Source organism: Letharia columbiana (assembly GCF_014066305.1).
Source record: "Letharia columbiana isolate WasteWater2 chromosome Unknown Sc0000019_s0, whole genome shotgun sequence".
Taxonomy (NCBI): Eukaryota; Fungi; Ascomycota; class Lecanoromycetes; order Lecanorales; family Parmeliaceae; genus Letharia; species Letharia columbiana.
Window position 1 is genome coordinate 414,959 of NW_023501060.1, and position 23,829 is coordinate 438,787.

Consider the following 23,829-nt stretch of genomic DNA (forward strand, 5'->3'; position numbering starts at 1 on the left):
ATCATTGTACCAGCGCCATTAGGAATCGAACCTAATCCACACGCGAAAGTGATTTGAGATAGGGCTGAGAAACGCGCCAGCGCCAAAAGCGGCTAATGAAGAGTCGACGTACTATGCATTCACCTCAATGTAAACAGTAACCACAACAAACCTTCCAGTGAAGGCCAACTCCTGTTCTTCCACCACACGCTCTTATCGTCGTGGTCTCAATATGAGTGAATCGGTCCATTGAAATTACCTACATCCCTAAGCGTACTTCAGTTCAACGCGTGCCCAATATGGATCCTTTGATGTCGGACTCCGTGTTTGATGATGGGGATGTTTCAGATGATTTTGCGCCTTCAACGGTAAAGTACCCCAAGACTACACGTTTTTCTGTCGCGGAGACAACCCTCTGACTTGCACTTGGCGTGTAGAAAGTCAAAGCCAAGCCCAAAGCAGCTGCCAAACCAAAGGCGGATCCAAAGCCCAAAGCTGCTCTGAAAAAGCCTCGAGCCCCCAAGGCTGCCCCAAAGAAGATGTCACAGACCACACTGAAGCCAACGAAGAAGCCCCCGAAGCCCGATACGGAGGACGAGGATTCTGAGGGTGATCCCTCATCGCACGACGACTCACTCCTTTCCAACACCCCACCAAGCGCGAAGATACCAAAGAAGGCCCCTGGCCCGAAGAAAATGGGCGCAAAACCTCTCCGTGAGGTTGAGAATGAGGCTATAGCTGAAGCCATAGACGCCTCTATGATGATGGATGGCGTAAATGAGCCGAAGGTAACGAAGGGCTCTAAGTCGACAGAGACGTACCAGAAGGTAATCAGGCTTGGACTAGGTACCCCGTGAGACATCGCGGCTTACAATGTTGTAGCTCACGCAACTGGAACACATAATCAAGCGCCCAGACACTTACATTGGGTCCGTCGAAGCCCAGGAGAAGCAGATGTGGGTGTACAACAGTGAACAAGAGTCGATGGAAATGAGATCCGTCACCTTTGTACCGGGTATCTACAAGATTTTTGACGAGATCCTCGTCAATGCTGCAGACAACAAGCAGCGAGATAAGAACATGGATACAATCAAAGTCACGATCGATCGAGCGAAGGGCGAGATCAGCGTCTTAAACAATGGACGTGGTATTCCGATCGAGATTCATGAGAAGGAGCAAATTTACATTCCAGAGATGATCTTCGGTCATCTGCTCACGTCTTCCAACTATGACGATGATCAGGATAAGGTCACGGGTGGTCGAAACGGTTATGGTGCTAAGCTTTGCAACGTTTTCAGCACTGAATTTACCCTAGAGACTGCAGATTCCAAGACGAAGAAGAAGTACACGCAGACATGGACCGCAAACATGAGCAAGATGGGCAAGGCTTCAATTACATCGAACAAAGGTGATGACTTTACGAAAATCACATTCGCCCCAGATTTCCAGAGATTCAAGATGCAGGGTATAGACAACGACTTGGAAGCCTTGATGAAGCGTAGAGTCTATGACTTGGCAGGCACCAGCAAAGGTGTTAAAGTTTGGCTGAACGGTGAGAGGATCAAGATCAACAGCTTCAAGAAATACATGGAGATGTACACCAAGGCCATCAAGAAGGAAAGGGGCGATGAAGCAGTCAACGATACCTCTGAGATCATCACAGAAAGCCCGGATGTGAGATGGGAAATTGGGTTCGCGGTGTCAGACGGGACATTTCAACAGGTTTCTTTCGTCAACTCGATTGCCACAACTTCTGGTGGTACCCATGTCAACTATGTTGCCGATCAAGTCTGCACGAAGCTGCTGGAAATTGTCAAAAAGAAGAAAAACAACAAAGCCGCATCTCTCAAAATCAGCCAAATCCGAAACCACATATTCCTTTTTGTCAATTGCTTAATTGTCAATCCAGCGTTCACCTCACAGACCAAGGAGCAATTGACTACCAAGCATAGTCAGTTTGGCAGTAAGTGCAACGTCAGCGATGAGTTTCTCAAGAAAATCGCCAGAACTGAAGTTGTGGCCAACATCCTGCATTTCGCAGAGCAGAAGGCAGACCAGATTCTCAAGAAGAGCGATGGTAGCCGACGAAGTCGTATGGACAATCCGAAGCTCACAGATGCCAACAAGGCTGGCACCAAAGATGGCTACAAGTGCACGCTCATCTTGACCGAGGGAGACTCGGCCAAAGGTTTGGCAATCGCAGGTCGATCTGTTGTCTCTGCAGATCTATTCGGTGTATATCCGCTTCGTGGCAAACTGCTCAACGTGCGAGACGCTCCAGTCGATCAAATAGCGAAAAACGCCGAAATCCAGAACATCAAGAATTTCATTGGGCTCAAGCACAAGACAACCTACACGGACTGCAAGAGCTTGCGTTACGGACATCTCATGATCATGACTGACCAAGATCACGACGGAAGCCATATCAAGGGTTTGCTCATCAACTTCCTCCAAGTCCAATTCCCGAGTCTGCTCAAGATCCCCGAATTCCTCGTCGAGTTCATCACACCCATTGTCAAAGCTTACAAGGGCGATCCAAAGAAGCCCAAGCAGGCCGAGACTTTTTTCACCATGCCAGAGTATGAGGCATGGAAAGAAGACCACAAACCTGAACTGCACAAATGGGAACACAAGTACTACAAAGGATTGGGTACAAGCACCACAGAGGAAGCTCAGGTCTACTTCCGAGATCTGGACAGGCACTTGAAAGAGTTCCATACCATGAAGGAAAGTGAGGTCGAACTTATTGAGCTTGCATTCTCGAAAAAGAAAGCAGACGAGCGGAAGGAATGGCTTCGCCAATTCAAGCCTGGAACGTATCTCGACCATTCGGAGAAAGGTGTCTCGTACACCGACTTCGTCAACAAAGAACTGATTCTCTTCAGCATGGCGGATAACATGCGTTCGATCCCCTCTGTCGTTGATGGTTTGAAGCCTGGGCAACGCAAGGTTCTCTACACATGCTTCAAGCGTAACTTGAAGAAAGACGTGAAGGTTGTTGAACTTGCCGGTTCTATTTCTGGTCTCACTGCCTATCAACATGGTGAAGCCTCCCTTCAAGGTACCATTGTGGGCCTTGCGCAGACCTTCGTTGGATCTAACAATCTTAATTGTCTTGAGCCCAGCGGCAACTTCGGCAGTCGTCTCCAGGGAGGTAGCGATTGTGCCAGCGCACGTTACATCTATACACGTCTCTCGCCTTTTGCTAGAAAGGTTTTCCATGCTTCAGATGAGCCGCTTTTGACCTACAACACAGACGACGAGCGTACGATTGAGCCTGAAGTCTATGTACCAGTAGTCCCAATGGTCTTGATCAACGGTGCGGACGGTATCGGGACTGGATGGAGTTCCTCGATCCCGAATTACAATCCCGAGGACATCGTTGAGAATCTCAAGCTCATGATGGCCGGCGAACCTCCGAAGGAAATGACTCCATGGTTCCGAGACTTCAAAGGCACCGTCACCCGTATGGGTCCTGACCGATACAAGTTCAGTGGAGTCATCAGGCAGACAAGCGATACCGAGGTCGAGGTCACCGAGCTGCCGGTGCGCATGTGGACTCAGGACTTCAAAGACAGGATTGTAGACATCATCAAGGCAGAGAAGACACCATCTTGGATCAAGGACTACGATGACTACAACACACACAAGGATGTTCATTTCGTCATCAAGATGGAAGACAAGCATATGAAACTTGCGCTCGAGGAAGGCTTGGAAGAGAAGTTCAAGCTGACAAAGTCGATTGCCACATCCAATCTGGTTGCTTTTGATGCTGAGGGTAGAATCACGAAATATGCGACTGTCGAAGATATTTTGAAAGAGTTCTATGGTATCCGCATCAAGTTCTATGAGAAGCGAAAGGTAAATTTTACTATTCCCGCTCCTCTAGTGCTGACCCTAACATTTGGTAGGCCTATATGCTGTCTGACATGCACCGTGAGCTTGAGAAGTTCACCAACCAAGCACGCTTCGTCCAGATGATTATCGACGGAAAACTCGTTGTATCAAAGAAGAAGAAGCTGGCCTTGGTACAAGAGCTGAAGGAGAAGGGTTTCAAGGCCTTTCCCAAGAAGGCCGAAGCTATCAAAGAGGGGGAACTTGCGCCTATTGCAGACAATGACGAAGAGGAGGAGGAGGATACCCAGACTGGCGCAGCCGCATATGACTACCTTCTCGGCGTAAGTCTAAGCAAGACCTTGATTCGAAATTGTGGCATGTAATCCTAACTTCTGAAAGATGCCTATCTGGTCGTTGACCAAGGAGCGCATCGAAAAGTTGCTGAAGCAGGTTGGTGACAAGGAGATTGAGATCGATAACCTTATCAAGCTCACCAAAGAGGATCTCTGGACGAGAGATCTCGATGACTTCCTCAGCCAGTGGAGATTCGAGCTTGACGATGAGGCTAAGCGCCAAAAGAAAGTCGCGAACATGGGTCGCCGAGGCTCCAGGAAGTTGAACATAACTGGGGGCGTAGCAGGTCGAAAACGCAAGATCGACTCTGACGATGACGACTTTGATGTTGCTCCTGTCAAAACTAAGAAGACTGCTATGCCGAAGGAGGTCGGAGGCTTGCTTTCTTACATGATGCCGGACACCAAGACTAAGATGTCGCCAAAATCGAAGGCTAAAGCCCCGACAGTCACGCAAAAGGCTGCGAAGAATGCCCTGGATCTGATATCAGCACCAGCTAAGGAAGAAGACAAGGGCGATGTCTGGATGAATCTGGACGGGGCAGGCTCGGATGTGCCGAAGGAAACCAAGCCCAGAGCAGCTCCTCAAAAGACGGCTCCTCCAGTAAAGAAAGCGGTACCAGCGCCCAAGAAGATCGACTCTGATGAGGATGATGAAGCGGCGGACGAAGAGATCATACGTCCTACCGCTGGCCGTAGGCCTCGTGGTGCAGCTGCGAAGCTTGTCTCATACAATGTTGATGGTTCGGACTCTGACGGCGATGGTATGCTCTTCGATGTTGGTAAGATGGTCAAAGGTATCGATACAGCCTCCGCACCTGCAGACAAATCTCGGCCCCTATTTTCAGCGTCGATGTCTCGTCCCGGCAGCAGTGCAGGCCTCCCAAAGAGGTCCACCTCTTCAAAGCCCGCTATCGATATCGATAGTGACGATACTAATTATTCCAAGCTTGCTCCTCCTACCGCGAAGAAAGGACCAGCCGTCACCGCGAGGAAGACGATCCTCTCTGATGACGACGAGGACTCCTTGGACGACATCATAGCGGCCCCTCCCAAAGCGTCCAAGCCAGCTCCAAAGGCCGCTGTCAATCCCGGTCCTAAGGGCAAAGCCGTAGCGAAGAAGCCGACCAAAGGGGCTGCTCCCCCTCCCCCAGAAGCCAAGAAGTTGCCGTTGAGCCCTGCAGCGAAAGCTTATGCAGCGAAGAAAGCCAAGGCAGAAAAGGCCGCGCTAAAAGCTAACAGTCCGTCAGAAGACGAACTGGAAGGTCTGGCAAATGAGATCATGGATGATGATGACGATGATGAGGATGCAGGTCCGGCTGTGCGTCGACCAGCGCGGCGTGCAGCTTCTGCTGCGCCGAAGAAGAAATGGGTTATTTCCGATGACGAGGACGAGCTTGAGGACGAGCTTGAGGAGAGCACGATGCAATTTGGTGACGGGGATAGCGATGATTGAGCTAGCTGGCCCACCGTTCCTATGATTTTAAGCCTGCGTTTTGTCATTTCTCCGCTGTTGATGGAGCAGACTTTGGTCAATCTTGTGATCAGTTGCCATTATTTTGCGCTGGACTTTGCACCACTGGGGTTCGGCGAGCATACATTAAGCGTAGTTATGCGGGGAGATGCCATTTGGACAGCTTTACTTTCAGCTCGCGTGCAAGAAAGGATTCGGTGCATGAATCCTGGACTTGTTATCTGACTCTTTCGTCGCCATTGCCACATTCCCTCACGTAGTAGACTACCATGACTTCTCGTATCGTTTAGCGAACCAAATGAGGCATTCTTCTGCCCTCAAGCCTGCATACAGACACGGGGCTCTAGACAGAACGAGTTATGGAATCCCTTCCCGTCCCAGCGGATGGGAATCCAATCCCACGCTCTACTACACACACTGCCTCAGTACCCTGCGTCCCCAAAATTTCTGCTCCGTGGGCTTCGATCATCCTTCGCCGGTGCCCGATGTTACCATCATGTGAGAGCTCCAACAGTTCGCCATAATCTTCCGGAAAAACGATGTCGACGTCTCAAAGCGTTCTTCCGCATGGCGCACCCAGCCGCCAAATTTTCCGATACGATAATCGTTCGATGCGGCCCCGGTCAAGGGGAGGGGGAAGGGTGGCCGTGTGCATGTACCAAGGTATCTCCCAGGCTGCCTCCGTCTCGGCTGCGTGATCCGAAAGCCCATTCTCTGGTGTGGAGGCACGTCCGTACCCAGGTTCCCTAACCACACCCTCAGGGTCCTTCGCGCGGAGCATTTCAAGGTTGCGTGCATCTGCGGAGAACGCATTGATGATCCGTGCGGGCTACCACTTGGCCTTGGTTGTCGATCCAAAAGGCGGCCTTTTCGAGTCTCGGAGGCTTTTCGAGGGCTCGTGCATGACGGAAGGTATGGTTCCTATTAGATGATCCTCGAAGATAATAGGCAAGACACATGTGCATATGCATTAGATGGACGATGCTCATGCGTTGTCGATCTTCAGGTTGCTAGTATCTTGGGTGTCGAATGATGTGGCGACGCTGTATGGACGGAACAAGCATGCACGCCCACCATTGGTGTGATCCTTCCGATCTTTTTTGCCTCCGCTGGTTGTTTTCGACATTGATTGGATGAGTGTGGCCGAACCTGCATAATCTACGAGCTACGTACCTGTACGTACGTAAGTGAACGCCTTCTCTGTAAGTTCTGGTTGGGAGTGTGACCATCAAAGCTGCAGGGTCTAGCGCTGGGAGCTCCCGGGTTGGGAAAGATCAGAGGCTGGGAACAAGCGGGGGCCGTGCATGGCGATTTTGAAAATCGAGAGAGGCTTAGGCGAAGCCTTGGTTCATAGGGGACGTAGAACAAAGACTGGGAGAGCATATCGTCTTAGCTGCCGAGATTGAATCAGGTGGCTCTTGGCCTTTTCCTTACTAGCAACGTAGTGTAGGCACGCCGTACCTTCATCGGAAGAGTGGCATAGAACACTTACTGAGAGATTCGAGGAACAGAACGTGTCATTTTCGTTGGCAACTCCTTCGACTCGTGCTTTGCATGTCAAGATGACATACTGACGGCCAGAAGGACGTTTCTGAGAGGTTCAGGTGAAATCCACAAAGATCTCGGCTCTTTGCCGCTGGTGAGTTTGCCACAGTCAAGCGCCCCAACGTAACAGGCTCCCATGCATGTTTGAACAAATGATGATTGATTGTGCCAGGAATCGTTCGTTCGGGAAGCTAAACAATGCCTCAATAGCAAAAAGGCTTTCTTCCCAGGCACCACAGCCTTCTGGAAGCCTTTGGAAGATGCGAAGGTCCGTGCAATATGCGTGGGGGCATTGGGTTTTTCCTCTTTCATGCGGAAGGCCATTGAAGTCCAAAAAGGTAAGGGCTTGCGGCGAGACTATAGCTAATGACCCAGAAACCTGGATATTGAAGAGGGGGGACGGGTAAGTACAGTAGTTGAGAAGCTTTAAAATTGATATACGGTGAACGCGGTGAAAGTCGTGCGGATTGATGATAGTACCTTCAATTGGCGGCTTCGAGTGGCAGTCACTGTTGTAAAGTCTGCTGCTCACTTCAGACCAGAAGGATGGTTTCTACGGTGATCATACCTTTCATAATTAGGCATATGTGCATCGAGGTCCCATTAGCAAATTTAGGGCAAAGATCACGTTCTCTTTGTCCCACAGGTCTCGGAAGCAGTCCTTTTCCGTGACCCCTGTTGATCCCTGTTGACCCATGCGCCTATCCAGTACAGCCAGCATCTTCACCTTACCAGGCCGAAGGCCATGATATTGTATAACTTCCTTCACGACAGACCTAGGTATCTGGCTTTGGCAAACGTCCCATAAGGTCACGCAATATTTCGGTCGAAGCATGACCACTATCAAATTGCGGATTTAACCCTGGTGATACCGCACAACCCGAAGCTGGATGCAAATCTCCCTAATCGAGCACTATTGATAATACCAAGACATGTCTAAGCTCACGGGCCCGGATAGGCACTGAGAAGCACACGCCAACGTAGCTGGACGGTGAGCTCTCCTTTGGAGCTTTATTCTAGCGCGATTTGTTGAATTAGATTGCCCGAAAAGTGGAAGAGAAGCCGTCCGATTGTGTTCACGCTCGCTTGATGAAAAGGTTAGATAGAAGACCGAGCTCGAGCGTGACCTAGTGTATCACTTTACGTACGTTTGACGGTACTCATCTTGTCGATAAAGTGTCCCAGATCTCCACTGATTCAGAAACAAGCGAGCGTCTCTGCGATAGAATCAGACATTTGCGCTTCACCGCCAATCTCTTGCGGTCGTCTGCCTGCCTCGATAGAGCCCAGAACTAGCGCTAAGCCAGACCCAGGTTCAAGGCAAACCGACGCAAAGTCACTGGAAGCCTTACCTTTATTGATCTGATCCTGCATCCCAAGGCAAGGATTAATGGTAGTGCGCCAGGATCTGCATCAACATCAACAAAGAGCCGCGGTTGGCGGTCTGCATCTCGATACTTTCTGTGCTCTTAAGCATCCCGTTTCAGAAGAGGCACTGAGAGCTGGCTTATTCACTCAACGGAGCCGTGCATCTGCCTTTGGCTTGTTTTGCGGTGGCCTTTGTCGTTGAGCTGGACGATTGAGCCCAGACCCAAGTGTTTTCGCAGAAGCCATATTAGGAGGCCGAGCCCGTCGCCGATATCAACTCCAATCGATCAATCAGGAATCTAGCCTTCCTAAAGAACTCTCGTTGTCTTTGGACCCCAGACCATTCACCAACTTCAGTCCCAACAGTGATCAAGACATCCTCCAGACATCCACGATATTACCATATCGAGCCATCATCTTCTACACGCAATCATGGTTCCTGTTGCATCGCTCCTCAACCCATCGCCGCCTTCATTCGAACGCTTTCGGGACTACCCTACGCCCGCCTTCGACAAGTACCAAAAGCAGTCCTCGCCACTTTTGGCAGCACCGAAGAAGCAGAAAATGTCAAAGGCAGCAGCGACATTCGTGAAAGGCAAGCCAAAAGGCGAAGTCAAGTACCCTCCCTATGAGATCCAGGATGAAGCCACTGCAGCAGAGCACAAGAAGTTCGAAGTCCAGCCAATTGGCCGCATCGGAGAGTACCCCAAGCGCATTCCATACAACAGCGAGAAGAAGACGTTCCAACAGAAGACTGGAATGGACGGATTTGAAGGTATGTGACATCATCGCAAGAAGATCGGTATCGAAGAGAAGCTCAATCATGGCCATTAGTCTACCAGTACACTTTCAGAATGCCGGACGATGCTCGAGACAAGGATGCACATACTGTGATGTGGGATTACAATGTGGGCTTGGTGAGGGTCACATCGTTCTTCAAAAGCCTGAAGCACACGAAGGTAAGCGATCCTTCCGTGGGCCTTTTGCAGTCACCATAGCTTACACCTCGTAATTAGACAATGCCAGCGAAAGTGATGAACGCAAATCCGGGGCTCCGTGAAATATCCCACAGCATTACTGGTGGCTCTATCTCCGCTCAAGGTATGTGTTGCGTCATTTTCGCCTCATTCATAACAGAGGCTGTTTCAATTAACTTCACGTAGGATACTGGGTGCCATTCGAAGCGGCTAAAGCCGTGGCTGCAAGGTTCTGCTATGAGATCAGATACGTGCTGGTGCCTGTTTTTGGACCGGACTTCGTCTCGATGTGCCAAAAGTGTGGCGATGAATCTTATCTACGCTTGAACGTCCACCCCAGTATCATCCAGCGGTGTACCGAGGCTGCGACAACCAACCAGACGCAATCTAGGGAGTCTTCTGTGGCTGTAAGTCCTCGTACATCGGCTCCTTACGCCAATTCACCCGCATGGCCTCCAAAGCCGCTGCGGCCCAGACCGGCCAAGGCAACGGATGCGGAGAGTGGATACGGTACGGACTCGGATCGCAGTGAGAAGTACCCAGGGTCCCCTGACTCGCCCAGGAGCATCGAATGGACTCCAGTGAACTCCCCAAGGCTGGCCTGCCTGCAGACATACCGATTCTTGCAACAGCAGCCAAGGAATGTCACTTCGAGCCCTCGTGGTCTTGGCTATCCGACTACCACACATAGCAAGCGGATGACCGATACTAAGCGAGGGATATCTGAGATTGACGAGGCTTCCGACGCCGAAAGTTCCTCTGGTCACTCGTCAATAGACTCTCCTGCATCACCAAAACGAAGGAAGGTATCTGCAGCCATGACACCCGAGATTGGAGCAGCGTATACGCTGATTGAGTTAAACATGGCGGACGCGACATTGGGGGAGAGAAAGGCATTGAAACGTCGTCGAGCTTCGGCATAGTGCACGATTCTGGGTATGAGGGTGTTGACCACATGACGTGATGCTTTCGAATGGAGTCTGTGCTGCAAGAGACAATTTCCTTGGGTCTGATTTAAGGGAAAGCGGATGCGAGGCCATGATTTTGGGGAGAGGATGGATAGGAAATGGGGATGAAATACAGAACAGACACAGAATAGATTGGATGATTGCTGAATGAATCGTTGCTCTACTTCATATTACACAACTCACGTGAGCTTGCTTTGTGCCCACTCTACCATGGCAGAGAAATTAAGAGAAGCTCGGAGAAGACCGGCAGGATTCGGATTGTAGCCAGGAACCGACAGCCATTGGATCAACGATCAATTGTGTATTTGTAGTTCGGGAGCCTTGTAGCTTAGTACTGACGGGAGTCTGAAATGTATCATGGGGAATGTACCCCAGCCGTTGAGTATGGGGGCGTCCATGGAAGGAAAAAAAGGGGCGTCTGACCCCTGAAACGGTTGTCCGAGATGGTGGAGACTGAAGGCGTCATCTGCCAGCTGGGTCAAGTGACAGTTCATGCGTGTTGAATTGAAAGATGATGCTGATGTTAGACCAAAGTGTCATCTATATTCTGTTCAGAGGAAATACGTGTTGATACCTCGTAACTTATTAAATCCCCTGAATTGTTGACCAGTCGCGACTTCTCAAGCCTTCGTCATAGTCTTGCCAAGGCGGCAGTTTCCAAACAAGTTTTCTCTCTCACCACCCTCATCTCCATCCACAGTTAAGGCAAAGATCTCGTCAACACTTCACCTCCTAAAGGCTCTTCACTGCTTCATAACTACAAGTATTTCACAGTTTACTACCTCCTTCAAGCATTTCGTGTGGTTGACGACTAAACATGACTGACTCAGGACCTCCAAAGCTTGATCAAATTTCGCAAAGCTCCGGATTCAACGTTCCCACAATGTCCAGCATGAACGATTCAATGCAAGACACGAAGGGAAGCCTCTATGACAGTCAGGTAGAATTCACCCTTTCGCAGCCGGGGAATGTGGACTAATACCTCTGTGGCAGTATTCCGAGCTGCTCGCGTGACCCTGGCAAAACTTGTTGACAATCGACCTAGATGCTCAATCTGCTGCCAACACGATCCAGAATCATCCTGCTACACAGAGTGTGAAAGATGCAATGGGCAACGGCCCCGTTGCGGACCATGTCAAGGACCAGCATGCAAAGACTACGTCCGAATTCCGTAGTCTTGCTGACTCTCGCACCACTCCCGAGCAGTCTACGGCAAATGGGCAGCCGTTGACTCGTAAGTCGAATATCCTCATGAAACCTAAATATCGTTATAGATTCTGACAGCCTTGGCAGATTACCATTCGTTCTTCTACAATCTCCTAAGCGTATGTCAATGCCCTTCCCTTGTCGGCCGACCCAAAACCCTAAATAGCGTCTTTGAATACTCGATCATCGGCAGTCTGAGCCACTTCAAGGATAAGAGTTGTGGTGCACGGCAGGGGCAGAAGGCCACCACAGCATGTCAAATAAGGAATGGGAGCAAGAAGCTGATTCTTACTACAGTGGGAGAATCCCCGTGCAACGACGCTATCCTTTGTTTCGATTGTACTCTCCATCTTCGCAGCCCGGTACTTGCCCGCCCTACGCTGGTCGTTCAAGGCCTTGTGGATGGTACTTGGGAGTACGTTCTAATCATTCTACAATGAGTCGATGCAGTAGCACTGACAGCAGTACAGTCACCGCCTCTGCTGAAATCGCTGGAAAGCTTGTCCTCTCCCAAGGCCTAGCTTCTTCCTTCCGACCAAAGAAATACTACACAATTCCAAGGGAGGCTCTTGAGGCATCGCTGGAGGACATCGAGCAATTCATCAATTTCTTCGTCATTGAATTCCAACGTGTCCTCTTTGCCGAAAACGTCGTCCACACCGTTGCGGGCTTTGTCGCAGCTCTTCTCTCCTACTGGCTCATCAAGGTCGTTCCATTCTGGGGCCTGTCCCTCATCGCCGTCTCATGCATCTACATGGGACCCTTGATCTACATGACGAACAAGGAGCTCATCGACCACCACGTCAAAAACGCGTCCGAGGTCGCTAACGCCCAAGCAAATCAGCTCAAGGATCTTGCTGGCCATCATACCGCTCGTGCTCACGAGACTGTCAAATCTTATGCCGGAGACTACAGCGCCAAAGCCCAGGAGTACATGGGTAATGCTCGTGGCCGCTCCACTTCTCCTGAAGTCAATAGCTCCAAGCCTACGTCCGACGCACCAGTCAAATCTGAGCCGGGCAGCGACCTTAGCGCCTCCGACTTCCCCCATGCTCCCAAGCAGGTAAAGCTCTTCATGCCCCTTCGAGCTGTCTCAGTGCTCGGGTTTTTGCCCCCAAAAAGATATGCTGACTCGCAAAATGTAATAGGAGCCTACGTCTGGCGTCACTTCCCACCAGGAGCAATACAAGAACTCCCAATTTGGTGGACAGGCTGAGCCAGCCTACTAGATGGTGCCGTATTAATGGCAAGAGCAAGCGGTGCTGAGGGCACGCAAACAAGGGATGCAGCCATAAGTGTGGCGACTCGAAGTGGACACGAAGACCTCTAGACTGATTTGAATTGCGGTAGCGATAAGGTATATGAGGATTATGCTGGGTTCTGACCCGGAAAGATGTACCAATGAGCGGTCTCTACTTGTACTTTAAATCTTTTAGAAATGCTTGTTTGTCGAAATTCGTCAGTGCGTACTCGCATATTGTGGTATCAACTAGCAAGTGAACACCTTACCATCGAAGCCCAGCCAGGTATTTTTGGACGACGAAGCTATAAGACATTGGTAATGTCTGAAGAAGTGTTTTCTCACAATGTTTACATCGATTCTCCCACAAAGCAACATAAGAGGCGACAATCCATATGTTTGGACGACACTGCCACGTGCATTCAACAGCCACTTCTGACGAGCATTACCAGCGTGACAAAGCTGATGAGATGCATTAGATTCACCTCCCTACGCAATCGTGAGCCATCCAGCAGCCACTCCTCAAGCGAAGGTTATGAATCGAGTGATCATTCAAGAGTAGGCTATAATCACGTAAGTACCACCACTCTCGCAGATTGAGTCCAAGACTCACAAAATGCTGCTAATTAGCTGCGCAGGTCTTCACTCCCATAATCGTAGAGAAACTTCTATCACCCACTCCAGTCTAAGGACGTTCCTGCCTTTGGTCGAGTATTAGTCGAGCATTGAATCAGCCCATAGTCAGATCGTTCATAGAAGCCTCTTGTCAATGACCTCCAAAGCACCATTCATCCCATTCTCAGCCGTTGTGAAACACTCGTTCAGATCAGCTAAATGGTCTGTGATATACTGGAGCTGGAGCTCGCCGTCGAGCTCCCAGCGTCGACGAAGGGTCTCTCGGTCCACATCAAGGGCATGAGCACTAGCACGCGATCTTCGCCAACAACCCGAGGCTTTCACGGTGGATGTCTTGCTCTCGCGAAGGGCGGAGGTTCTTGCGGCGTTTCTGAGAGTTCTTGGAGCCAGTGCCACAATTTGTGATATCTGCAAGGGCTGGTCGCGAGGATAGACGACGACTAGGGATGAACTTGATAGTAGGGTTTTCATCCTGAGTAAGGTCGATGACATTGGGTGTAGCGGGTGGTTCGATTTTTGCTCGCTTTGGTGACGAGGAGAGGAGGTCAATGACATCCGCGTTCCGTTTATTCGATGCACGAGGTCCCAAGGCAACGTTGTTTGTGCCTGTGGCGGGCGTGCGTGCCGAACGAGTGGTTGAGTTGATATTCTTGATGAGTTCCTTGGCACTCACAACAAAAGCTGGTACCGAAGGGGTTCTGACGACGTCTCGGTAGGCTTGGGTGACTCCTTTCCGTTCTCTCATGAGGTCAGCTTTCCAATGATCGGGATAGATATCGGATCTAAAAGCCGCAGGTCCCGTCCAGCGATCGGGGTAAGAGACTGGTGTATCGACAGCACGGACGGCATCAATGAGGCCTTTGAGCTTGGGCCTATGGATTTTTCCGAGTCAGCCTTTGTTCTTCAAGGGCGGGCCAAAGCAAGAAATCGGAGCAACGTGACAGCTTCAGGGGGCATGAAGAGCCTTTGGCTTCCAGAACGTGTCTGATCGCCCGTAAAGTGGTCCGAAACACATACCAATTGCTGCAATCAAATCCCGCTCTGGCTGCGGCCTCAGCGATTGGAGCATCAGATAGCTTCAAGTTGGAGTCTATAGCTGGGTAAGTGGAGTGCTGTAGTGAGAGAGAAAGCCTTACTTACGACGAATCTGGAGGTATTGATTGCCAGGTCCTGTGACTAGATGGGCGGACAAACACTGGTCTTGAGACAAAGGACAGCCTCCATTATTGAATGCGTAGCACGCGAACATTGATGGCGGCGATAGGGCACCTTTTATAGTATGGCTGTATCTGCATTGGTGATCCAGGCAACCAGCGGGGTCAAGTAACCAATGCCGGCATGTCACCCTGGCCTCTGCCCTCGACTGGAAGACAATCATCCGTCCTGAAGTCACGACTGCGGGTACCAGGCAATTAAAAGGGGTTGATGACTGTTATATTTATCCCGAACAGAACGCCAACAATGGTATGGGTCTTGAGAGTGATGTCAATGGAAGAAATGGTGATTATCAACAGATAGCTGAAAGATGTCATTGGCGGGTCGTCTAGTGTAGCGAGAAGGCAGATGAAGTGTATGGAGCCTCTGAAGATGATGTTTGGAGAGTGATACCGATGGCAAGAGATGTTGATGTTGAGCAAGTGGAGCAGGTGATACTTAGGCACACGCTAAGGAGACCCGACGCGTTGAATTCAACAATGTTCGAGATATTTACCTGCAGCAGTCTTAACTTTCACGTGGGCTCGATTGCAAGATGAGGCATCTTTCTAGACTAGCCTCGTTCATCGTGCCTTCCTCGACTCCTTCTATTTGCACATGAACGTCCCACACATGCCACGCAACTTCAATTGACTACAGTCAAAGCAATCCTCTCTGCACATAGCTTGGGCCAATTCTCAATAGCTCCTTGGAAGTCCTAACACCTTCTCACCGATATAATTCATGATCATTTCCTGTATGTCGTCAGCAAGTAATTCTCCATTGGGGTAGCCATGTTCGTTACTTACTCTGCTCACAGGTGCGATACGAGGAACGAAACATTCTCTCATGTACCTCTCGACGTGATATTCTTGCGCATATCCCATGCCACCATGAGCGAGTACCTGCCACAATTCAATCTCTGGTTCCCGAGTCTCAGAAATTGAAAGGGCTTACGGATCTTTCACAGGCAGTGAACGCAGCTTCGGCAGCAAGATATTTGGCAGAATTGCAAGCTACGCCTACTGCATGAGGCGTCACATAGGGATCCTTGCCGCTCGAGTCATACACCCTGGCTGCATGGTACGTTGCAAGCTTGGCAGCTTCGAGGTTCATGTAAGCCGCGGCAAGAGGATGCTGGATGCCTTGATTCTGGCCGATGGGTCTCCCAAAGACTACACGCTCTCGTGCATACTTCGAAGCCTTCTCCAATGCGGCGTAGCCCAGGCCCAATGCCTCTCCAGCGAGTAAACAGCGCTCAGCATTCATCCCGTGGAGAACCTAGCAGTGGTCAGTCTCCATACATCCCTCACTAATCTAGACCTTCTTCTCACAATCTTGAAGCCTTGCCCTTCTTCGCCTATCAGAGTATCTGCTGGGACTCGGTAGTTGTCAAAGAACACTTCGTTAGCATCAACAGCTCTGCCTCCCATCTTCTTGATCCTCTTCAGTTCAAGCCCAGGAGCATGTCTATCGAAATCAATGAAAAACAAAGACAGGCCCTCCGATGGCTTCTTAAGTTCTTGCAGAGGTTCCGTACGAGCCAACAATATCATCTTTGATGCAACTTGGGCGGATGAAATCCATATCTTCTGGCCCGAAATATTGTAAGAGTCCCCGTCACGAACCGCTAGGGTCTTCAACTTCAGGGTTTCTAGCCCAGTACTGATCACACCTAGCGTAAGTCATTGCCGACTGCGGAGACGTTGTCTATTTGTCTCCTGACCTTGGCTCCGTCACCCCAAAGCATGCTTTCCACTCACCACTGATCAACCTAGGCAGCATACTCTTTCGTTGATCCTCTTTGGCGAATTTGGCAACCGGTTGTGTGGCATATACATTTGCATGGATTGACTGAGCTCCTGCTATGCCGGCACCGCTTTGTGAGATGGTCTGAAGCATCATTGTGGCTTCAGATATACCAAGTCCAGCACCGCCGAGATCCTCAGGCAATGCGATTCCAATCCAGCCATCTTGTGCAAGAGCTGCATGGAGTTCATGTGGATACACGCCAGATTCATCATGTCCCGCCCAGTACTCGTCTGGAAATTTGGAGCAGATCTTGGCAACAGCTTCTCGAACATCTAGCTGTTCTTGCGAAAAGCCTGTGAGCTCCATGATCCTGTGCGGGTTACTAGTAGAGAAAGCGCGGGACAGATTTACGGGCAGCGAACGGTGCCCTGGGAGCCTACTTGGCGGAAGGCATTTCGACGGCAAGTGAAGGAGCTTCCTCGCAAATCGAGGCATCTTGTTCGACATCGATAGATGAAAGCCAGGCTAAGCGATTCATGCCACATATGGCACGTCACCGTGAATGAGGCCTGTTGGTTGTAAAGAAGAAATGTAGCTAGTCAATGGAAAGAGATGTTGCGAATTGAGCGGAGAGGAAGAAGAAAAGCGAATCATGTGACTTCGAGCGTAGGGCTGATTAGCGCGGTGTAGATCAAAACAAACCGCAGCGGAGAACCTGAACCTCATACTAACGATTCGCCATAACAGCAACACGGCTTTGCGATTGCTTCCGTAGCAGTGCGCTCGGCTGATGTTTGCATCATACTAAACTGCATCTTCATGACAGCGGCGCACCCAGCGAGATAGCAATTCCACTCCCTCTTTGCTCGCTCAACACCAAATTCATCATGGCAGCAGTCCGTTCCCGAGCGCAGCAGATAGGATCTCAACAATGGATCAATGATGAAAATGATCAGGTCACTCAATTTTGTACCCAAGAAGCAGAAGACTTCACGTTCTCAGCTCGCAATGAGGTCGAATGGCTCAACGAGCATATGGCGGAGATTTTCAGCAAGAATGAAGTGTACGAATGACAGTCTGGGAAGATGTTGGACTCGCTGATCGCGAACAGAAACGTTACGGAGATCTTCAAAACTCCGGGCAAATTACGCGGCAAGACTCCACGAACAGCGAGGAAGCGAAATCCGTTGGAGGTTCGAGAGGTGAGTATCTGAAGGGCCCAGCTACCAACGAGTACTAAAATCTCTTGCAGCCTTTGACTGACATTTTCCTGACCAACGCGCAGCGGGCTAACAACCCTTCTCATCAGGCCAGCCCCACGAGGGCTGCTCCTACATTCCAAGTTGCTGAAGAACCCATCATACTTGTCGAAATTGAGAAGGAAACGAAGGCGAACGCAGACTCGGGCTATCATGGACTTCCAGAAGATGACATGGATACTGATCAGGGTTTGGCAGTAGTGCCATCATCAGCTGAGACCCACGATACGCTGGAAGAGTTCCCTCCAAAGTCACCCTTGCGAGGACATCCAAACGTGGCAAACCAGTCGGAGCGTCACAGCACCACGGAGAGGTCCTTTCATTCAGCGAAAGAGGAAATTTCAAAGGTTGATGTCACCATCGCAAGCCCACAAAAGAATGAACCTCCAGTTGCAGACGTCGAAGATCCCGCGGAACCTACCAAAGCACCTTCGCCTGGACTCGCGCCTGTTCCAGACCATGTCTCAGATGATGTGATGGAAACTGATAATTTGGACAAAGATCTGGATGAGGATCTCGTTGTGGATGAGTCGCGGTCGCCATCTCAAGGATCGAGCCCTGCTAGACCTCTCGTCCGCAAGAGTAGCCTCACTTTCGCGGCTTTGCCCGCGCGTGAACCCTTGACAACGAAAAAAAGCATAGGGGCAAGGGCTTCTGGAACTAGCCACTTGGACCAGTCAAAGACGCGTGGTAGCTTCCTTGGGAGATTCACTGGTGGGAAATCTCTCGGCGGCTCAAGGCAGCCCGAGCCTGATCATGAAGATGAGATCAACGATGACATGGATGTTGATAAGGAGAAGCCGGCACTCAATCGCGAAGAGTCGGATGGAGAGTCTAAGATGGCTCAGCTCCACAACAAATCCTCTACACAGCGGCTCCACGATAGAATCAACATGCTCGGAAAGTCACAACCTGCTCGACCAACGAAATCAATCCCCGCAGCAGCAGCTGTGACAACTCTCAACTACCCAGAGCTACCAAACCCAGAGCCACAAACAGAGATGGTTCAGCAGACTTCGTTTCTCCCTTTGAAGACAGTGACTGCCCCAGTATCTAACGATGAAGATGACGATGACTGGATCCAGCCACCTCAGGTACAGCCAAGTGCTTTGAACCGACCCCAGCTATCCAAAAGTATTTCCGTAGATGTCATGGAGGACATCAGGGGAAAACAAACTATTGGTGGCCAAGATTTTGGTCATAGTCGAAATGATGAGCCAGCTACAAAAGCGCCGTCTCCGTTACGCCATGCTCAGGCGCAGAGAACTCGAAGTAGTGGACAATGGCTCTCGAGGGCAGCCACGGTTTCCCAATCTACACCCCTAGCGGAAGCTACTGAAGGGGCTGCTACAAAAGCTGTACGTGCAACCACAGCATCGGGATGGAATGGTTCAACGCCTACAGACCAGTCAACGACTCCGCTTGGCAGCCCATCTTCGAGACGGTATGTTGATGGACCCTTGAGCGCTTCCAAGTCGAAATTGCAATCAATCATGAAGACTGCTCGAGGCTTATTCTCAAGTAGTGCCGGTGTGTCCGCGCAAGCTAGGATGGAGACCCTTTCGCCCCTTTCGACACGCACTCACGGCGTTACACACGCGCCATCATTCAGTAATGTTTTGAGAAGCAAGTCTCCGAAAGGCTGTTTGAACAACTCAGTGAGTAACACCGATGTTCGGAAGACTCGAAGCTCCACGGAGAAGGAGGAAAGAAGGAAGGAGTCAGAAGCAAGGGAACGCCGACGAACTGAAGAAGAGCTTGAAAAAGCCAGAGAAAATGAGGGTCCAGAACTTGTGACGCAGAAGCTTGTGCAGCCGCAAGGCCCTCAGGTAGAAGCGAAGACCAAGCCAACAAGGCAGAGCCCAAGGAAAACGCAAACTCACGAAAGTCCTAAAGCCCAACCGGATGTTGTTGAGGACGACTTACCATCTCAACTAATGGGTCCACCAGCGTCGCATGCCCCAACGCAACAGTCACAGTTGCAAAAGCCCAGCAATGTGAGAAGACCCATTAAGCCTGCCAAAGAGACAGCTCCCAAGCCAAAGCCACAACCTGTGGCTATTCGTGTTGGCACGCTCTCGCAGAGGATCCCGCTTAGTAACGCCGCGCTCTCATCAAGTCTGCAGGAGTCCTTGCCCCAATCACAGCCAAAGCAGCCAGCAGTCGGGAGGATGCCTAGCAACGCTTCACTTCAGACCTCAGCTTCTAACAGTAGCCTCAAGAGCTCTGCGACATCCGCGGCACCTAAGCCCAAAGCTCTACTCGCAGCAGAGCGGAAGAAAGAACAGGTGTGTCTCCGCGAGGCCAGATGAATTATCGCATGCTAATTCTGAAGCAGGATGAGAGGGAGGCACAACGCAAGCTTGATCAGAAACGTGAAATAGAACGTAAAAGGGCTGTTCAGCAAGAGGAAGCGAGACGACAAGAGCAGCAACAACGTGAGGAAGCAGAGAGGCAGCGTGAACGAGAGCGTGCTGCGGCTGCTGAGGACCCTAAGAAAATCGCACAGAAGCAAGCAATTGAGAAGAGAAGGATGGAGCTGAACAAGAAAGAGCAACAGCAACGGGTGCCGCAGAGGCCTGCAATGGATCAGGTACGCCGACTCTGACGTTGATTTAATTTAGCAATGGCTGATTTTGAAGGCACCTATCTCACAGTACGCACATGCTACCTCGGCAAATCGTCCGGATATGGGTGGCGCCAGGCCTCCATCAAGGCTGCATAACGCGCCGCCTCATCCAAGCTTTCCTAATGCTCATCCTCAGAATCCAGCGAAACCAGCCAACAAACGAGTCTTCAACCCTGACACCGATGACGAGCCTCCTCGACAGGTTCGCCCGCAAGGTGGTCCTTCATATCAACAAAACGACGGTAAACGGCGGAGGACAGAAGACGAAGAATTGCAGGAAATCAGAGTTCGACCGACAATGGCGCCTCCCATCCGCCAATCAGGGATTCGCAAGGATGGTCATAAGGCGTCAATATTCGGCAGCAATTACACAACAGCACCACCGCCTGCGCCTCACCATCATAATGCACCATCTCTGCTCAAGACGACCACAGCAAGCCAAGCGTACCAACAGCACGCCCATCAAAACCAAATGTCACGACCAGGCCACCATCCTGACATAGCCAAATACACCAACGGCAAAATCCCCTTCGCCGAGGCCCCCAACCCCCCACAAGCAAATCACAAGACCCCACTTCCCTCCAAACTCGCTCCCCCACCAGCCAAAGCCTCCCCTCATTATCAGAATGGTGAGAACATCCATCTCGACGACATTCCCACGGAAAGCGAAGAATCAGACTCGGAGGACGAAGCCGAAAAGGCGAAGAAGGGCGCGAACCTTCCCGAGTGGGCCCAGTCACCCCAATTGCGCCAACTCCTAATGACACAAGATGAGAATATGGACGCGGATGCCGTCTTTGGGCCCGTGGCGAGTCCGCATATGGAGGAGATGTTCAAAGAGAGGCATCATCGGTTCAGGTCAAGGACGAGTAGCGCCAATTGGGCGGGCGCTGATCGGTTAACAGAGGAGGAGATCAGAAGGGATGTGGAGGCGAGGCAGAGGTTGAGGAGGGAGGGCGGGTGGACTTTTGGACTGTGACCGTGTGCTCTATACATTCACTGACTCTCCGGTGTATGCCTGTGCATTTCACCTCTGTTGCCAGCCAGAACGTCCGCATTCGATCTGTGCAGCGACAGTTTCAGGGACGGGTGCTCCGATGTCTGGAGAGGAAGGGAAGAAGCATGCCGCTCATGCCAATGAGTGTAGATGGGACCGTGGTAGCAGCGAATGGATCCGCTAGGTTCGGGGTATCGAGGCGCGTTTGGGTGCCTCGGAGAACCCTTTTTTCTTCTCTACCAACTGCGTTGGATGGCCAACGGTCCACTTGCATTGTTAATAGGCGTCATAGCAAGTTACAAGTTACAGCGGAGTATGGGAAGGTGGCTCGCAGGACGTTAATACATGATTTCAATTATCGGCGCGTCAACCGTCATGTTTCACGGACCGTGTGCTGTCGTCCGCTTCCAGGCTGGTAATCTTCAGGTGCAGGCGGGTGTCATTCTGTTGTCACGATGAGATCACATGCATGGCTCACGCAGGGAAGGAGCTCCGATACCGATGATTAATTCTCTTCGGACGGAGCAAGCGCTGTTGCTATGCTATGAAAAGCTGGACTGAAGCCATCCCAACCTCCCATACAGAACGCGCCTTTGCATGCTATATCGCTTTCATAGATCTTGTGTGTATACAGATGTGCGGCAATCCGTGCCCGTCATGACTGCTGTTGCACTGGAGGCTGTTGCATCTGTTGCTGCCCTTGTTGCAGCCCAGGTTGCACCGGTTGCCCTCCCACCTGCGGTTTCCTGACCTCCGGCTTCCAATCCGGCCACAGCTCTCGGAGCCTGGTGTATTCCTCCCTCAGCAAGTCCAATTGCCTGTCTCCCTCCTCGTTTCCAGGATTGAGCCAGAGAGGTGGTGCTTCGAGGTGGCTGGGGTACGGCAACCGGGGCTTATCCTTCGCTTGGTCAGATATGCTAACAAGGAACATGATGTTGGTTTTGATGCGGGTCATGAATTCCACGTATTTTTTGGTATTGAGGGATGGTTGCTGAGGTGCTGTTGCGGTGGTGGGTGTTGTCATTGTAGGTGTGCTGACGGTGGGATTTGTTTTGGTGACCGAGTTGTTTTGGTTTTGGGTAGTTGATGTAGGGTCGCCTGCTGAGGTAGGAGGTGCCGGAGTCGCCTGCGGTGAGGAGGTGTTTGGGGGCGCCGTCTGTTGAGGCGATTGTGGAGACGGCTTGAACCCGACTTTCTGCAGGATTGTGACTTCTTGTAGCAGGAGGTTGTTGACTTGGAGGAGGGCATCGACGCGTTGTTGGTCAAGTGACGAAAGTCCGCCGGGTTGAAGAGCGGGGTCTGCGGATTGAGAGGGTACTTCGGAGGTGGGAGTTGATTGAGTGGAGGGTGGATTGATTGGGGCAGCTGTCACGGTCATTGTGGAAGTCGGTGGATAGGAGGAGCTAGAGGTGTGGAGTCGCTGAGGAGTCGTTGAGGCTCCGGAGTAAGCCTGAGCTGGCGCGAGCTCGGATACAGCTGAAGAGGACTTTTGTCGCTGATGGTCTATGAAATTGGCGGGTGGTTGACCTGAGGAATGTAGCAAGTCATAGTGTCAGCAACAGCTCATAGATTACTCCTGCTTCATTCCAGAGTCTGACGGAGGAAGATACAAAGGGAAAGGGGCACGGACCATGGTTCATATATTGCTGCTGGGGCAGATAGGGCTTTTTAAAGTGATCATCAGGCGCAGTCATGGGAGGCTGCGTCGACAGTCCTCCGACATTGTGAATCTGATTGGGACCATACGGCAGTCTTTGGGAGTGATATGTCTGGCCTTCGGAAGGCTGTGGGAGTGTGTAGGAGGGTAGAGGAGGAGAGGAGGCATTGGATTGGTTGGAGTGAGGATATGGATTGGGATAAAACTGCGAGTGCGAGTGGGAATGTTGTTGATGTGACTGCGGGAAATGAGGTGCATTATTGGTCGGGCCGGCGTACGTCGAACGTGGGCCATAGCTGCTTTCTTGGTATGCCATGGTGCATGGATAAACACGAGTTGCAGAGAAGCCCCGCTAGAAAGACCCAAACACGGTGAGATGTGGTGGCACGACTAAAAGAAAGATGCTGGGATCCTTGCATCTTTCCATTCTCATTCGTCAGAATCATCGGCTCACGGAACGTTTATTCAAGCCCTAAGAAATGGGACGCTGCCCTGCGCACTGGGGAAATTCAAAACCCTAAAGTAATCCACTCGATTGCCAAGACTAGACTCACAGAGACCCTTTGCTACTCGTACATGAGTGAGTGAAATAACGGGACTAATGAATGTCCGTCCTTCTTCAAAATAATGGGAGACGCTGAGCTCACCTCACAGGAGTCAAGTAAAGGTGCGCACCCACGGCGAGATGTTGAAGCCAGAATGATAGGGTGTGCTCGAATTCCACTACATGCAGAGTGGAACAATAACCGCAATCAACA

General features: G+C 50.9%; 8 protein-coding genes across 8 annotated transcripts; 5 read left to right on the plus strand and 3 right to left on the minus strand.

The window, feature by feature from the left end:
• Window positions 1–278: 278 nt before the first annotated feature.
• On the plus strand, window positions 279–4,199 carry HO173_006524 (uncharacterized protein; the record flags this gene model as incomplete). The annotated part of the gene is made up of 4 exons (XM_037308433.1): window positions 279–347; window positions 417–806; window positions 862–3,840; window positions 3,891–4,199. The coding sequence occupies 4 exons, from the start codon at window positions 279–281 to the stop codon at window positions 4,197–4,199; spliced, it is 3,747 nt and encodes a 1,248-aa protein (XP_037164699.1).
• A 16-nt stretch (window positions 4,200–4,215) lies between these two features.
• On the plus strand, window positions 4,216–5,625 carry HO173_006525 (uncharacterized protein; the record flags this gene model as incomplete). The annotated part of the gene is made up of 1 exon (XM_037308434.1): window positions 4,216–5,625. One exon carries the CDS (start codon window positions 4,216–4,218, stop codon window positions 5,623–5,625), a length of 1,410 nt encoding a protein of 469 aa, XP_037164700.1.
• Window positions 5,626–8,988: 3,363 nt separating this feature from the next.
• On the plus strand, window positions 8,989–10,456 carry HO173_006526 (uncharacterized protein; the record flags this gene model as incomplete). Its single annotated transcript, XM_037308435.1, has 4 exons — window positions 8,989–9,331; window positions 9,391–9,515; window positions 9,573–9,657; window positions 9,720–10,456. The coding sequence occupies 4 exons, from the start codon at window positions 8,989–8,991 to the stop codon at window positions 10,454–10,456; spliced, it is 1,290 nt and encodes a 429-aa protein (XP_037164701.1).
• An 862-nt stretch (window positions 10,457–11,318) lies between these two features.
• HO173_006527 (uncharacterized protein) lies at window positions 11,319–12,936 on the plus strand (the record flags this gene model as incomplete). Its single annotated transcript, XM_037308436.1, has 6 exons — window positions 11,319–11,436; window positions 11,547–11,735; window positions 11,795–11,826; window positions 12,005–12,122; window positions 12,178–12,770; window positions 12,856–12,936. The coding sequence occupies 6 exons, from the start codon at window positions 11,319–11,321 to the stop codon at window positions 12,934–12,936; spliced, it is 1,131 nt and encodes a 376-aa protein (XP_037164702.1).
• A 933-nt stretch (window positions 12,937–13,869) lies between these two features.
• HO173_006528 (uncharacterized protein) lies at window positions 13,870–14,832 on the minus strand (the record flags this gene model as incomplete). The annotated part of the gene is made up of 3 exons (XM_037308437.1): window positions 13,870–14,455; window positions 14,601–14,673; window positions 14,724–14,832. The coding sequence occupies 3 exons, from the start codon at window positions 14,830–14,832 to the stop codon at window positions 13,870–13,872; spliced, it is 768 nt and encodes a 255-aa protein (XP_037164703.1).
• Window positions 14,833–15,475: 643 nt separating this feature from the next.
• Window positions 15,476–16,895, minus strand: HO173_006529 (uncharacterized protein; the record flags this gene model as incomplete). The annotated part of the gene is made up of 5 exons (XM_037308438.1): window positions 15,476–15,532; window positions 15,587–15,682; window positions 15,735–16,058; window positions 16,112–16,442; window positions 16,504–16,895. The coding sequence occupies 5 exons, from the start codon at window positions 16,893–16,895 to the stop codon at window positions 15,476–15,478; spliced, it is 1,200 nt and encodes a 399-aa protein (XP_037164704.1).
• A 521-nt stretch (window positions 16,896–17,416) lies between these two features.
• On the plus strand, window positions 17,417–21,396 carry HO173_006530 (uncharacterized protein; the record flags this gene model as incomplete). Its single annotated transcript, XM_037308439.1, has 5 exons — window positions 17,417–17,592; window positions 17,641–17,731; window positions 17,782–20,076; window positions 20,127–20,381; window positions 20,431–21,396. 5 exons carry the CDS (start codon window positions 17,417–17,419, stop codon window positions 21,394–21,396), a joined length of 3,783 nt encoding a protein of 1,260 aa, XP_037164705.1.
• A 673-nt stretch (window positions 21,397–22,069) lies between these two features.
• On the minus strand, window positions 22,070–23,387 carry HO173_006531 (uncharacterized protein; the record flags this gene model as incomplete). The annotated part of the gene is made up of 2 exons (XM_037308440.1): window positions 22,070–22,941; window positions 23,045–23,387. The coding sequence occupies 2 exons, from the start codon at window positions 23,385–23,387 to the stop codon at window positions 22,070–22,072; spliced, it is 1,215 nt and encodes a 404-aa protein (XP_037164706.1).
• Between the last annotated feature and the right edge of the window lie 442 nt (window positions 23,388–23,829).